This window comes from Callorhinus ursinus, unplaced genomic scaffold, assembly GCF_003265705.2.
Source record: "Callorhinus ursinus isolate GAN/ISIS: 27379988/994484 unplaced genomic scaffold, GSC_fseal_2.0 scaffold11, whole genome shotgun sequence".
Classification (NCBI taxonomy): domain Eukaryota; kingdom Metazoa; phylum Chordata; class Mammalia; order Carnivora; family Otariidae; genus Callorhinus; species Callorhinus ursinus.
In genome coordinates this window covers 46917818-46929700 of record NW_027397073.1, presented here as the reverse complement: position 1 = coordinate 46929700, position 11883 = coordinate 46917818, and the positions used below count along the sequence as shown (strand labels likewise).

The 11883-nt window shown below is 44.2% G+C and overlaps 1 protein-coding gene across 1 annotated transcript in view; it reads left to right on the top strand.

The window, feature by feature from the left end:
* The window catches only part of LAMA3 (laminin subunit alpha 3), a 263227-nt gene extending 252501 nt beyond the window's left edge, over positions 1-10726 (top strand). Inside the window, exons 67-72 of the mRNA XM_073897993.1 lie at positions 409-549; positions 5122-5281; positions 5378-5508; positions 7930-8023; positions 9280-9399; positions 10147-10726. Of these exons, the coding sequence (XP_073754094.1) occupies positions 409-549; positions 5122-5281; positions 5378-5508; positions 7930-8023; positions 9280-9399; positions 10147-10292 (792 nt within the window). The 3' untranslated portion in view covers positions 10293-10726. The remainder of the gene's footprint in view (positions 1-408; positions 550-5121; positions 5282-5377; positions 5509-7929; positions 8024-9279; positions 9400-10146) is intronic.
* Positions 10727-11883: the final 1157 nt, after the last annotated feature.

The window sequence follows — 11883 nt, the reverse complement described above, 5'->3', positions numbered from 1 at the left end:
ATTTATAAGAGAGAGAACATGAGGGGGGAAGGAGGAGAGGGGGAGGGAAAGGGACAAGCAGACTCCGCACTGAGCATGGAGCCCAAAGTGGGGCTCGATCCCAGGACCCTGAGATCATGACCTGAGCCGAAACCCACAGTCCGACGCTCAACCGACTGAGCCACCCAGGCACACTAAGGAATCCTTCTTATAAAGCTCACTTTTCTAGCTTACTCTGTTTAGTATCTAACATAATCTCACAAAATGGTGATGATGATGATAATACTAGGGAGAAAAATTTCTGATTTTTTAAAGCTCCTTGAAGAAACAGAAAAACATTGTTTTAAAAAATGTCCTGTGACCAGTAATAAAATACATCACCAATTGTCAGAGGTAAAACATGATTAATATATTTTTTTTACTCTTAAGGTGGTGTTTGGGCAAGATGGAGAGAAGGGGCACTTGGTTGTGGATGGTCTGAGGGCCCAGGAGGGAAGTTTGCCTGGAAATTCCACCATCAGCCTCAGAGCACCAGTTTACCTGGGATCGTCTCCCTCAGGGAAGCCAAAGGTAAATAGTTATGCTTCATCAACACATGAAAAGATGCTCAGCATCACTAATCATGAGACAAATGCAAATCTAAAGCACAATGAGATATCACCTCACCCCTGTCAGAATGGCTGTTATCAAAAAGACAAGAAATAACGAGTGTTGGTGAGGACGTGGGGTAAAGGGAACCCTCCTGCACTGTTGGTGGGAATGCAAACTGGTGCAACCACTCTGGAAAACAGTATGGAGGTTTCCTCAGAACATTAAGAATAGGAATTCTGTACAATCCAGAAATTCTACTGATGAGTATTTACCCAAAGAAAATGAAGAAAGACTCTAATTCAAAAAGAAATATACAACCCTACATTTATTGTAGCATTATTCACAATAGCCAAGATATGAAAGCAATGCAAGTGTCCACAGATAGATGAATGGATAAAGAAGATGTGATACATACACACACACACACACACACACACACACTGGAATATTAGCCATAAAAAAGAATGAAGTCTTGCCATTCATAACAACAGAGCTGGACCTAGAGGCTATCTTGCCAAATGAAATAAATCAGACAAATACCATATGATTTCACTTATATGTAGAATCTAAAAAACAAAACGTGAACAAACAAAAAAGAAATAGACTCATAAATACAGAGAACAAACTGGTGGTTGGCAGAAGGGGAGTTGGGGATAGGCCAAATAGGAGAAAGGGATTAAGAGATCATACTTCCAGTTATATAATAAATAAGTCATGGGTATGAAAAGTACAGCAGGTTTATGGTCAATAATATTGTAATAACTTTGGTGATGGTGAGTACACTTAGCATGGTGAGCATTTGGTGCAAAAAAAATAGTTATGTTTTAAAACCATAAATAAAAATAATTCACCTTATGATATAATTATGAAGGTGGTCAAAAGGTACAAACTTCAGTTATAAAATAATTAAGTCCTGGGGATATAATGTACAACATGGTGACCATAGTTAATAATACTGTATTACATATTTGAAAGTTGCTAAGATAGTAAATCATAAAAGTTCTTATCACAAGAAGAAAAAGATTTGTAACTATGTGTAGCAATGGATGTTAACTAGACTTATTGTGGTAATCATACCACTATATACATATACATAAATATATATATATATATGTATAGAGAGAGAGAGAGAGAGAATCACTATGTTGTATACCTGAAAATAATGTTATGTGTCAATTATATCTCAATTAAAAACATTTTAATATATAATCATTATAATTATATAAGATACAAGATATTCAAGAATCTCAAAATACTGTAAATAATTTTTTAAAATACCTAATTAATGTCCCAAAGCCCACAGAAATAATCCCCATTCCTAACCCTTCACTTTTTTTTTTTAAAGATTTTATTTATGTATTTGACACAGAGAGAGAGATAGCAAGAGAGAGAGCACAAGCAGGGGAGGGGGGGCAGGCAGAGGAGATGGAGGGGGAAAAGCAGGCTCACTGCTAAGCAGGGAGCCTGATGTGGGGCTCGATCCCAGAACCCTGGGAAGGCAGATGCTTAACCCAATGAGCCACCCAGGCACCCCCCCAACCCTTCACCTTTAAGGTTCAGCTTGACACACAGGCCTGGAGGAATGAATCTAAGGCTTCTCCATGTCTTTATAGATAGGAATCTGTTAGTTTCTCTTCCAGGGAATGCAGAAACGTAGGTTTTAGGTTGTAGATGGAGACTTCTGTTTAAGATAATGTTTTCCAAACTTTAGCAATTTGTGTCACCTTCATCATCTTTGCCAAACACAGGTAAAAAAATTACTTAATAGCTTGCTCTTGGTCAACTCACTAAGTTTTGTTGTTGTTTTTTTGTTTTGTTTTGTTGGGTTGTTTTGTTTTGTTTTTGATGTGCTTGTTGGGGGGAGAGGGGCAAAGAGAGGATCTTCAGCAGGCTCCACACCCAGCGCAGAGCCAGAGGCAGGGCTTGATCTCACAACCCTGAGGTCACAACCTAGCCAAAGTCAACAGTGGGACACTTAATCAGCTGAGCCACTCAGGCGCCCCAAATTTAAGTTTATTTTTTTATTTTTTTTAAAGATTTTATTTATTTATTCATGAGAGAGAGAGAGAAAGGGAGAAGCAGGCTCCCAAGGAGCAGGGAGCCTGATGCGGGACTCGATCCCAGGACCCTGGGATCATGACCTGAGCTGAAGGCAGACGCTTAACCATCTGAACCACCCAGGCGCCCAAATTTAAGTTTATTTTTAAAGGATGTTTTTGTCTCCCCATAAATGGAAACCCAGTATTTTTTACCATAAAGAGTAGGTAACCATAAATATAAATATATGTAAACAAAACAGTGTCATTAAAGTCTGGTCAGATAGTGTGGTTATACTCCATTTGGAAAAAAAAAAGAGTTTGACAAGTGATCGCTATATTATGTAATTATAAGTGGCAGTTAAGACATATTAATGCAAAACTAGAGTGCGTTCCTTGTCCTAATCAGAAAGTTAGAAAGGGAAGTGGAAAAGGACTAACTTAATAAGTGAATATGTGTTTTAATGTTATTTGGTGTCTGAAATAAGATTATCTCAAGAACCAAACTTAGGAAAGTGCAAAGGTTTTGATGTGGCCATGGCTCCGAGCCTGGGCTCCATGAGTGCCCTGTCCCTCCTCCCCACTCCGATGCCAGCAGAGCCCCCACCACACCTGCCTTACATGGGGCACCACACGCAGCTGTCTGTCTTCTCCCTGATTTGCCTTTCGCTCCCACACAGTGAAGGAAGAGGGTCCTGTCGACAGTTCAGTCCTAGGACCGCCCTCGCCAGAATGTGCTGCCCCATGCTCAGCCCCTCTTGCCCCTTTCCTCGGGGCTGCTGGCCCGTCCTGCTGTGATGTTTGCTTGCAGTGAGGGAGGAAGGGCCAAGACTCAAATCTGGGCCTGGAAACGGACATAATTAGAAGAGGAAATTTCAGCCAACTTGGATTCTAGGCGGTCAGGCTGATCTAGCCTCGGCCGCTATGTCTCAGCCTGGGCAGAGGCTCAGCCTGGCCCACCTGAGTTTTGCACTGGGGTTTGGGCCGAAGCCCCAGCAAGTCAGAAAGTATTGTTTGGCTTTATTTTATATTATACATATAATATACATATATTTATAATATATAATATAGTTATATATAATCAGTATATATTAATACTGTACATAATAATACATACATATTATATGTAATGAATATTATATAATATTGTGTAATATCTATGTGATATAAGGTATAATACTTATATAATAGATAACATTAATTGCCAAAGAGAATCCTCAATGTTAATGTTTGCTTTTCTGTAACCTCTGTACCTATTTCCCTCTCAGAGAAATCATAGGATGAGGTAGCTATTCAAGAGCACAATATGGGTATTCTTTTGACCTGAGTAAGTCACACTCAGCATCGTAATATACGGGACAACCCATAGTACTCCATGTTTATCACTCTTACAAACCAAGCTTCTTTTTGCCGCATTCCCCCCCTCTTGTGCAAACCATGGACTACTCTCTTCCATATCCTCTCAGAGGGCAGGCAACATCCAATCAGCGTCTGCCTCTGAATACCAAAATCTGCAGTCTGCCATTAGGGATCCAGTGTTAGGTGATGACCTTCCCTGGACAGTCTGAACTCGGTTTTGGATACTGGCTCTTCATTGTATTAGATGGTAAATCTTAAGAAACTAAAAATTTCATCGCTGAGTCAAGTTGGTAGTTTATTTCGATAATATGCATCTCTAATGTCACCATGTCTTAAAATTATCATATACTGTGTCTGTTGTGTAGGATTCCAGGGTCCTAAAAGCATTTATTCTGGAAGGGAGTTTAAGGATTTTATTCAGTGATTCTTTCATTTTTTTTTTGAAAGTTTCTTAAAAGTTACAGTCTTGCTTCCCAGAAAAATGCACATACAGAGAACATCGGTATATAATTTCAGGGATCACAGAATCCTGAGGTGCATCCTTGGGTCGTTGTTCCAGGCCGCCTGGAGGTGCTCTGCGCATGCGCCCGAGGCTGGGCATTGGGTCTTATTTTAACTCCACGGCATTCGTGATTTGTTGGTGGTGCACCGAGCCCAACAATGTAGGAAGCTTTTTTACACTTTATTATTTTTGGAATGTTTTGGCCTCTTTTTCAGTCAGCTGCCCTGCATTAAGCAATCACATAGGCTCATGAAAACTTCAGAAGTGGTTTGTACCTGCAAAGAGACGGTGAGCTATGTACACTGTAAGGCAGAAATTTCCCGTTACAGCCCTGTCTGTGCAGACCAGGGTCAGGTCCCCGACCAGCACTGGCCAGCAGCCTCCGCCGCCCCTGCCCTCTGCACACACACCGCTTGGTTTGGTGGCCCCCTCAAACTTCAGCCACCCACCGGACATCTGGTATGCAGGTTTTTCTTGGCAGTGTGGGCAGGGAGCCAAATACAACCGTCAGGCCCACCTGCCTCGGGCAGGATGGTTGAATCCCCCTACCTGCCTGCTTTTGCAGACAACTGCCCTGCCCTTAACCTTGGCTGCCCCTGTGTGTCTGGGAGGTGTGACTTAATGAAGTTTGCTTTCTCTTCCGCTTGGTTGCAGAGCCTCCCCCAAAACAGCTTTGTGGGATGCCTGAGGAACTTTCAGCTGGATCTGAAACCCCTGGACACCCCTTCTGTGAGCGTTGGTGTGTCCCCCTGCGTGGATGGCTCTTTGGAGAAAGGCATTTATTTCTCCCAGGAAGGAGGTCATGTCATCCTAGGTAAGGGGCAGTTTGGAAGAGTTTATGTCTTAGAGTCTGAAGAACTCGGTCCTTTTTCTTGAATTATGATGTTCTAATTTTTTTTTCTTTTGAAAGCTAACTCTGTGCTGTTGGGGCCCAAATTTAAGCTGGTCTTCAGCATTCGCCCAAGAAGCCTCACTGGCATCCTAATACACGTCGGGAGTCAGCCAGGGAGGCACTTATGTGTTTATATGGAGGCCGGAAAGGTGTGTACCGTGTGATGACAGGGTCTGTGGGTTTCCGTTAGAACCACCTTCATTTCTGGAGACCACAGCAGGGGGCGTTGTGAGAGTGGGATCCCATCTTGTTTAAAGAGACCTGATTTCAGGGCTGACTTAGTGTTTTCCTTAAGCAAGTCAGTTCGTCATCATGTTTCCTGTTCATCATCTTTTTAAAACTGGGAAAACTCAAACAAGGCGGGCTGAATTCTACCTGCACCACTTAGTTATATGGCCCTAGGGAAGCTACTTAACCTACTTCAGACTCATTTTCTTTATCTTTAAAATGTGGATCATAATGCTTATATCTTAGGGCTTTTGTCAAGAGAATAGAAACTGTGGTATACTCAATAAATGTTCATTTTTCTCTCTTCCCCTTCACCCTCGTCACATCTCTACTTTTATTCATAAGGGCGGTTCCTGGAGTTGTGGGGTAGATGTTCTCGACAGCTGTCTACACCAGGTCTTTGCCCAGCAGCTGTCTACGCCAGGTCTATGCCCAACAGCTGTCTATACCAGGTCTATGCCCAACAGCTGTCTACACCAGGTCTTTGCCCAGCAGCTGTCTATACCAGGTCTTTGCCCAGCAGCTGTCTACACCAGGTCTTTGCCCAGCAGCTGTCTACGCCAGGTCTATGCCCAACAGCTGTCTACACCAGCTCTATGCCCAACAGCTGTCTACACCAGCTCTATGCCCATGGCTTGGTGTCCACTGAGTCAGTTTCAGATTTCCCTTATTGTCCCTATACCACCCACCAGCATCTCTGGCCTCTGCAGCCAGGCTGGCCCCTTGGTCTGCTCCCCAGGCTTCCTTTGGCTTGGCATGGAATCCTCTTTTAGTGTAGGCTTCTGCGGCCTCCTGCCCATCCCTCATGGGCCTGGTCCAATACCCTACTCTCACCACTGGGGTCCTGTCTCTTTCCTTTTCAAAACCTCTTTTAAAAACCAAATCCTTCCAGGAAGGTCTTAAGGCAAAGAGCAAATCGTGATAATGTTAAGGAGCAAAAATTCAACTGAGTAAATTTGAAGATCTCATTGACGTTAATCTAGTCAGGAATCAGGCAGCATCCCATCTAGCAAGTAGAGGAGGGCTCTGAGTTGTACAAAATAGAAGGGTTTTATAGGAATGAGGGTGGGGCGGGAAGTCATTAGAAAAGGAAAAGAAAGGATTCTTCCAGGCAAGGTCACATTCCATTAGGGGAAGGGCAGGGGGGGTCTTAGTAGGTAGATTACCTCACCTAACTTTTGGGGTGGGTTGGGGGGTTGGTGCTGGAGAAGGCCCATGTGACAGATTACAATGTCGTGGGTGCTGTTCAGAAAATTCCTGACTGATCTATTAAGACTACATTTCTGGGGGAGGTTGAGACGTTACTTAGGTTAGGTCTTCCGCACTGGTTTGGTGACTTGCCTTAAGTGGCTCCATTCTGGGCTTTTGTTTTTCTATTTAGCCATAATATGCAGTTTTCCTTTACCTCTACCCTTCCACAGCTTATTAACGGTGAGAGGAAAACTCCCAGAAGAAGATAAAATAGCCCAAACTCCTAGAACTCTTTGTATTTGAGATGCAGCCTTTAAGAAGGCCTCAGATAGGCTAGAGGCAGGAGCGGCTTGCCGGCCTTGAGAGAAGGCTGGCTTTTCAGGGGAGGGGAGGGGCTCCGGGAGGGCTTCTGGAGAGGAAATAATCATGCACACAAAAATCGAGACCTGATAACCTTCATAACGGCTGTGACATTGTTTAGCTGGAAAACTGCCAGAGAATTGGCCGCACTGGCTAGCTACATGCAAATTAAATGCAAATTAGTTACCAACTCGCTTATTTTAGTCCTCGCATTCGCTCACCTTGCTTCAGCCCTTGGCCCTGGCCCAGAGTGGGAATGCAGAATTCTACACCCTAGCATGAGTGCCTGACCCCTGCTGCGTGCCCAGTCAAATGCCATCCATGAGCTTGCTAAATTCCTTGAACAAGAACCCTGTGAAGGCATGCATTCATGGAATTATTATAATTGTCTGGGCCTTGCAGCAGGGTGTACGCCTCAGCCAGCATTTTTGCCTTCCAAATTTCACATCCTTCTAAACAGAGCCACCGTCACGTATTAATAGCTGAGGAGGATCTTCAATGCTAATCAGTGCCCTTTGAGTAGAGCCTGACAGAGGAGGGGTTTGCATTGGGAGGACATGGCCTTTGGCAGCAACTTCAGGCTGGGCCCTGGGTTTGCAGCTTGCTTGCCTAGGAGGGATGCAGCCGAGAGATTCTTGCAAACACTGGCCCCCGTATGATCACCTAGTATGGGAGGGGGCTTATGTCTAAAGTGCTTCGGGGCTGGCGCGGTGACAGGGCTTGGGAAGGGAAGAAGCCAGGGAAGTTGGCTCTACCAGCCCTTCTGAAGGGAAAATGCATGTGTGTTCCAGGTCACGGCCTCTGTGGACAGTGAGGCAGGTGGGATCTTGACATCGGTCACACCAAAGCGATCTCTGTGTGACGGACGGTGGCACTCCGTGACAGGTATGATGTCCGGTGACCTGTTGTTCACACCCTGAAACAGTCTCCCTTTCCTTCTGGACTTGAATGTCCCAAAGGCAGCCTCAGCTCCTCAATCCATTAGTGTCTGACCAGACTCAGCCCCCGCGGGTTAACAATGGTGAGCACATGTCCATGGTCAGCCCCAGCTGTATCGATGCCATTCGGGGTTGCTGCCGCCCGTCCTCCATCACCTACAGAGAATTTTTCTTTTCTTTTCTTTCCTTTTCTTTCTCTCTCTCTTTCTTTCTTAGCTCAGAAAACTGATAAGCTCTATTTGTTTTCAAGGCAGTACAACATTATGATTTAGATTTTGGCTCTGAAATCAAGAAGAACAAAGGTCAAATCTCAGTTCCAGCCCTTACCTAAATGACCTTGGGCAAAAGCCACTTAATTGCTCTTTATCTTCAGTTTCCTTCTCCGCACAATGGAGGTGAAAGTAGCATCCACCTCCCAGGGTGAAAATCAAATGGGATAATGTATGTAAAGTGCACAGCAGGTTCCAATATGTAGTAAGTGCCCAGTAAGTATTTGCTCTTAATTGTTCAAGTTCATTGTTGGGCTATTTTTTTCAACCACCACTTAATATTACAGCGAGCGATGTAGATACACCACTGGGCGGGAAAACAGGCATAGCCTCCCAAACCGAATCTGCTGTTTGATGAATAACCTGGGCACGGTAGTTTGGAGATACATTAAACCACATTGGCTAAAATACCTTTTATAAAAAAGCTAGTCTCTCCCTGTCTAATTGGAATGCTAAATCCATGGCAATTAGTTACAATTGTTAATATTGGAGGAATTTTATGTGGAGGGTCAAAAGCGACTCAGTTTTTAGAAGTCAGCATCTCCCTGGAAAGAAGCTAAGATCGCATGAAATAAACATGGCCTCTGGAGCAGAGGGTCGGAATTCCCAACTCATTCAACTTATAACCAAGCTGTCTCGTCAGGCTCCTCAGTGCTTGAGAGTCATAGTGTATTCTCTGGGAAAGAAGAGTAATCATATCTTCCTCACAGATTCATTTTAAGGATTAAGTTCTGTAATGTATGTGGAACACCTAAATACCACTTGGTGTTGAGAAATCAGTTGAATTTGAGTCTAGGTTGACCGAATTCCTGCCAACAGCGCTCTCGTGGGAATGAGTTGAGCGGAAGCCCGTGGTGACACCCTAGTATAGACGTTAACCATTGGGCAGGGCTCTCCTTGGGGGACTGACCTGACGGGCTTCCTTTTCCCCCAGTCACCATGAAACAACACATTCTACACCTGGAGCTGGACGCAGAGAATAGCTACACAGCTGGACAGCTCCCCTTCCCGCCTGGCAGCGCTCCTGAGCCACTACACATTGGAGGTGTCCCAGGTAACTTGTCTTGGCTTCTTCTACACCTGTGTGTTGCCCCACGTCAGCTCTTAACATGTCCATCTTAACCCACCAAACCCAGTGCCCCTGCCCATGGGTGATTAGCTAGGCAGCGGTTGGCTGGATGATGGAGACAGAGAGGCCTTTTGCTCCAACACATGGGAAAACCCAATTGCTAGCAATGGGCACATTGTATAGCCCAGGCCATCTTACTGCTGCTTCTTCTGTCCCAAGCCTATCATTTATAAGCCCCTCTTAAGAGGCTGCATTAACCTAGAAGCCTGATACCAGCAAAGAATCAGGAGAGGGGCCGAGAAACTGATCTCTCCTCTCCAGGTGTTTTGTTTTACTGGTGAGTTATTAAGCTTTAGGGGATCAGAATGGGAGGATCATGCAGGTTCTGGAATTTTGCCTGGAAGGAGCCTTGTCATTCTTCCTTCTTTTACGTTCCTCCAAATGATTTGTTAATTTTATGGGTCTTCCATGACCCATAAAAAGCACAAGAGTTCAGAGTTATTATTTATTGATTTGGGCTGTGGAATTGGCTCCTTCGAAGAACTTGAAGAGTAGCCTTGTTGCTGATTTATCACAGCAGGCCGGGGTGTGGGGGGCCAGCTCAAAGGAGGAGGTGATCGGGTAGCCCGAGACCCTCTGTCCCTTGAGCTCGAAGAAGACTATTTTTTAAACTGGGTACATTCACTTGACAGTATGAATTATCCACTGAATGCCTCTCCTTTTCTCTTGAAGCTGGTTTGAAGACACTGAAGCTCCCGGTGTGGAAATCATTTTTTGGCTGTCTGAAGAACATTCGAGTCAACCACGTTCCCATCCCTGTCACAGAAGCTGTGGACACCCAGGGCACTGTCAGTCTGAATGGCTGTCCTGACCACTAACTCAAACCCATCACACAGCAAGGGAAGTCACCTCCAAGAGCCCAGTTCCCCAACACACCTCCCTCTCTCCCTGCAGGATCATTCTTGACTTAAGACACCCTCTAGACCGGGTTGCTAGCAAGTCGCATTTTGAATTCTGACCACACATAACTCATCATCTTGGCACTCAGTGCTCCATGTGTATTTTATATAGAAATCCCATTTCTTGAAGATGATGAACAAATTGTTACACGCTTTTGGTAATCTCCTTTCCCACTAAAAATGAAATGTCTTTTAAAGAACGTTGTCTTCCACCTGTTAAAAAAAATATCTTTTAAAGCACTTTAAAAACACAAAAATTGTACATGTGTTAAGGGGTTATAACTTATGGGGTTAAATAAAGGCAGTGTACTCTTTAAATGATGATGTTTTGTTAGCATTAAACCAATGGCTTGATGGGCATTGTTAATCATACTAATTCTTCCGCATGTGTTCAGTGTGCTACCTACAACACAGTTTTCTGCAGATAATCATTACGCACATACTGGCAAGGTACTGTGTGTGCTCAATGTTGGACACACAATCAGGCAGAAAAAGTAATTCCTGCCCTGAAGGAATATGCAGTCCTATTGGGGAGACACACAATATTCATAAAATAGTAAATAACTAACAGACCGAATTAATGAACCTCTATTTCCCTTTGGTTTCCCACGTACAGTCTGCTACCAACCAAGTCTCAGTTATGATTATCAATTCCTTGAGGGCAAAGACTATCTAGGAGGGGAGCTGAGATGGCCATACATCCTATAATTAGAGCTTTGCATGACAAGCTAACAGATAGGAAGGAGGACTTGCTTCTGGTTTTGTCTACAAAATAATGAGCCATGTACTAGACCACTATTATTACCCAGCACCACTCTTCTTAACGAAGAAGATTATATAAGCATTTTTGTGTCTTCTCCATGGTATTTGCCCCTCAGAAGAAAAATAATAATTCTGAAATTTGGACATAGTAATCCTCTATGGTATCCTCATTGCTCCCTGCCCTCCCCCCTCTGAAATGGAGCCACACTCCCTTCAACCCAGTGCTCCTCACACTGCAGGCCTGCGGGCATGGTTTCTAACAACCATACCTATGCAACTGTGGAATATTCTCCTGGGGAGGTAACAAGTTCCCCATCACAGAGGGCATTCAACAGAGGCTGGCTGGTGGGCATTAGGGTTGCTATGCTGACTCAGACATTGAATTGCACGACCTTAAGTCAGGTGTTTTCTGAAAACATTTGACTTCCCGGTGAAAACTTCATCAGGCGATCACCACTCAGACACTGAGTCTGCATGAAGAGCCTTCATTTTACCTGCCTTGGCACCAGCTACACTAAATGGGTGGTTCTCCCTTCTGGCTTCCTGGTGTTATTCTAACTGAAAGTGATTTATTAGTGCTGATTATTCATTAGCACTTCCTAGATTCATTAGAAAGGGACCGCGAATCCACTGACACCACCGGTTTTCCTTCCCTTTGGTAGTAGCTTGAAGACCAGCTGTCCCTCTGCCTTATCTCTCTGAGTGTCATCCCTGCCACCAGAGGCAGCCGAGGGTGTCACAGATGGAA